This window comes from Schistocerca gregaria, chromosome 2, assembly GCF_023897955.1.
Source record: "Schistocerca gregaria isolate iqSchGreg1 chromosome 2, iqSchGreg1.2, whole genome shotgun sequence".
Taxonomy (NCBI): Eukaryota; Metazoa; Arthropoda; class Insecta; order Orthoptera; family Acrididae; genus Schistocerca; species Schistocerca gregaria.
In genome coordinates this window covers 49,774,129-49,776,816 of record NC_064921.1, presented here as the reverse complement: position 1 = coordinate 49,776,816, position 2,688 = coordinate 49,774,129, and the positions used below count along the sequence as shown (strand labels likewise).

The window sequence follows — 2,688 nt, the reverse complement described above, 5'->3', positions numbered from 1 at the left end:
AGCGTTTTGTGTCCATAGCGGACGTCGCTGTAGATGTTGCGAAGATTGTTTTATTATCCATGCTAAACTACATCTATATTAGTCCCTTCGGTGCGCTCTCCTCCATGCTACACCCTCGTAGGCTCTAGATTTTCCCAAGTGAGGCAATGCGATGCAGAAAATGCCACGCTCTCTAACTTAACAGCGCGATTCCCTACGTACGGGAAATATAAAAATAGCTGTAACAAAACTCTATTCAGTTCGTATTTTCGTTAGAAAAAGGGCTTTAAAGGAGGTCATTTTCACAAAACAGTAATCAAGAGTAACCCATCGTCCATTCCCGATTCTTTACAGAATACAACTCCTGTTTATGTTTTACAATGATATAATTGCAGGTACATGAAAAGGTAATATGGGTACTGTAATGACTGACAATTTGCAATTTTCACAACACAAATTTTCTTTATGTATGTTTACAAGTTTGATTAATAAACAACAAAAGAAAGGTAACAATAACGATGCCAGCAAAAGTGTCCTAACTGAGTCAAACAAAAGTTCACTTCTAATTTTCCACAAAGGTTCGTGGTAACCCCAATTCAGAGACGAAGACGTTGAAGTCCACGAGGTCGGAAACCGGAGTGAAGTGAACTTTGAGGCTGGTTCTAGCCCCTAAATAGCTGTCTCCAGGCAGTCAGGTTTTGGCGTAGTGATACTTCCTGCAGGTCGTGGCTCGAGCTCATCCTGCAGCTAGAAGTGCTCGGAATGTCTGTTTCCATTATCTTGTATGTAAGTAGCCGGTGTTCACCATAGTGCTTTTGGTACGCCTTTGACATAGAAAACCCCGTCCTCTGTAGTGTAATATTGGTTGCCGGCCCTCAGGGGCTACCTTGGCTCCAGCATAACATCCGTCACCCGTTGAAAAAGCTAGTGTGGCACTGGCGACAGCGGGGGAGATAGTACCAATGTACAGCCCGGTGCCGTAGGCTTATTTGCAGCTAAGTCCTCCTGAAGGAGGCCGTGTGAATCGGCTAGAGGAGAGTAGGGCGCCGCCTTCCGAACGAGGCGGCTGGAACGCCGAAGCAGTGGCGGTTGGGAGGCGACATCGGGCTGGGCAAGCGGCATGGGGACGTCTTCGGCGTCCAACGGAGGCGGCGCCAAAGAGGGTCCGGGAAGTGGGTTCAGGGAAAGATCCCGGAGTGGGCACGGGTCTGGAGTATGCGGCGGCGCGGGGCTAGCAGCTGGCGTCTGCTGGTTATCTCTGGGAAAATCATCCACCAACTGAGGAGAGGGCGTCAACATAGTCCCCAAGGAAAAGGCTGGTGATGGAAGACAGAAAGAGAGGAGCCCGGGTTTGGGATTATGGCTGCTCGAGGAAACGAGGACGCAGTTCAATAGCAAGCTAGGATAGACCATTCAAATCACGCATTGTCCTCTTTAATATGGACATTAATACATGTCTTTGTCGGAGACAGCAAAGGACTTGGAAGAGCTGCTGAAGGGAATGGACAGTGTCTTGAAAGGAGGGTACAAGTTGAACATGAACAAAAGCAAAACAAGGATAATGGAATGTAGTCGAATTAAGTCGGGTGATGCTGAGGAAATTAGATTAGGAAATGAGTCGTTTAAAGTAGTAAAGGAGTTTTGCTATTTGAGGAGCAAAATAACTGACGATGGTCGAAGTAGAGAGGATATAATATGTATACTGACAATGGAAAGGAAAGCGTTTCTGAAGAAGAAAAATTTGTTAATATCGAGTATAGATTTAAATGTCAGGAATTCGTTTCTGAAAGTATTTGTATGGAGTGTAGCAATATATGGAAGTGAAACGTGGACGATAAATAGTTTAGACAAGAAGAGAATAGAAGCTTTCGAAATGTGGTGCTACAGAAGAATGCTGAAGATTATGTGGGTAGATCACATAACTAATGAGGAGGTACTGTATAGAATTGGGGAGAAGAGGAGCTTGTGGCACAACTTGACTAGAAGAAGGGACGATTGGTAGGACATGTTCTGAGGCATCAAGGGATCACCAATTTAGTATTGGAGGGCAGCGTGGAGGGTAAAAATCGTATAGGGAGTGCAAGACATGAATACACTAAGCAGATTCAGAAGGATGTAGGCTGCAGTAGGTACTGGGAGATGAAGAAACTTGCACAGGACAGAGTAGCATGGAGAGCTGCATCAAACCAGTCACAGGACTGAAGACCACAACAACAACAACAAAATGTCTTCGTATCAACTATATCCTTAGGGAGCTTGATGTAACTGGACCCACCTTTTAATGGATCATAGACATGAATATGGATGTCGAGGTGTGGTATTTGGCTGAGCACTGTAGATGACCCTCTTACTTCCATCTCGGAAAACTGGGCCAGTGTAACACTCACGGTGGATTAACGATATCACTCAGTAAATGATATGCTTTGAAATATATCTGAAATATAAGGCGATTATCACCCTAGATGTAGTGCAGGCTTTTTTCTTCATGTCACACTGCTGTTTGGGACGATGCGTCAACCTGCAGCAGAGTATTGCTTTCATTTAATGACATTATATCACAGATCATCTAGGTCTTTGAGGATCTCCAACATCGGGATCCATGCTTGTAGAAACCTGACTGAGTAGCGATAGCTCCCAGTCGGATTTTTAATTGTAGTGAAAGAGATGTGGCCCTCAAAGGCCCTAGCAATCTCTAAGTATTCTAGAGGG

General features: G+C 44.9%; 1 protein-coding gene across 1 annotated transcript; it reads right to left on the bottom strand.

Moving 5' to 3' along the window:
- Nucleotides 1-903: 903 nt before the first annotated feature.
- Nucleotides 904-1,278, bottom strand: LOC126335635 (uncharacterized). Its single transcript, XM_049999090.1, has one exon. The coding sequence runs from the start codon at nucleotides 1,276-1,278 to the stop codon at nucleotides 904-906; it is 375 nt and encodes a 124-aa protein (XP_049855047.1).
- Nucleotides 1,279-2,688: the final 1,410 nt, after the last annotated feature.

What these genes read in the sequence shown, in the direction of transcription:
- LOC126335635 (XM_049999090.1), bottom strand. Translation starts at nt 1,278, where the DNA reads ATGTTGACGCCCTCTCCTCAGTTGGTGGATGATTTTCCCAGAGATAAC.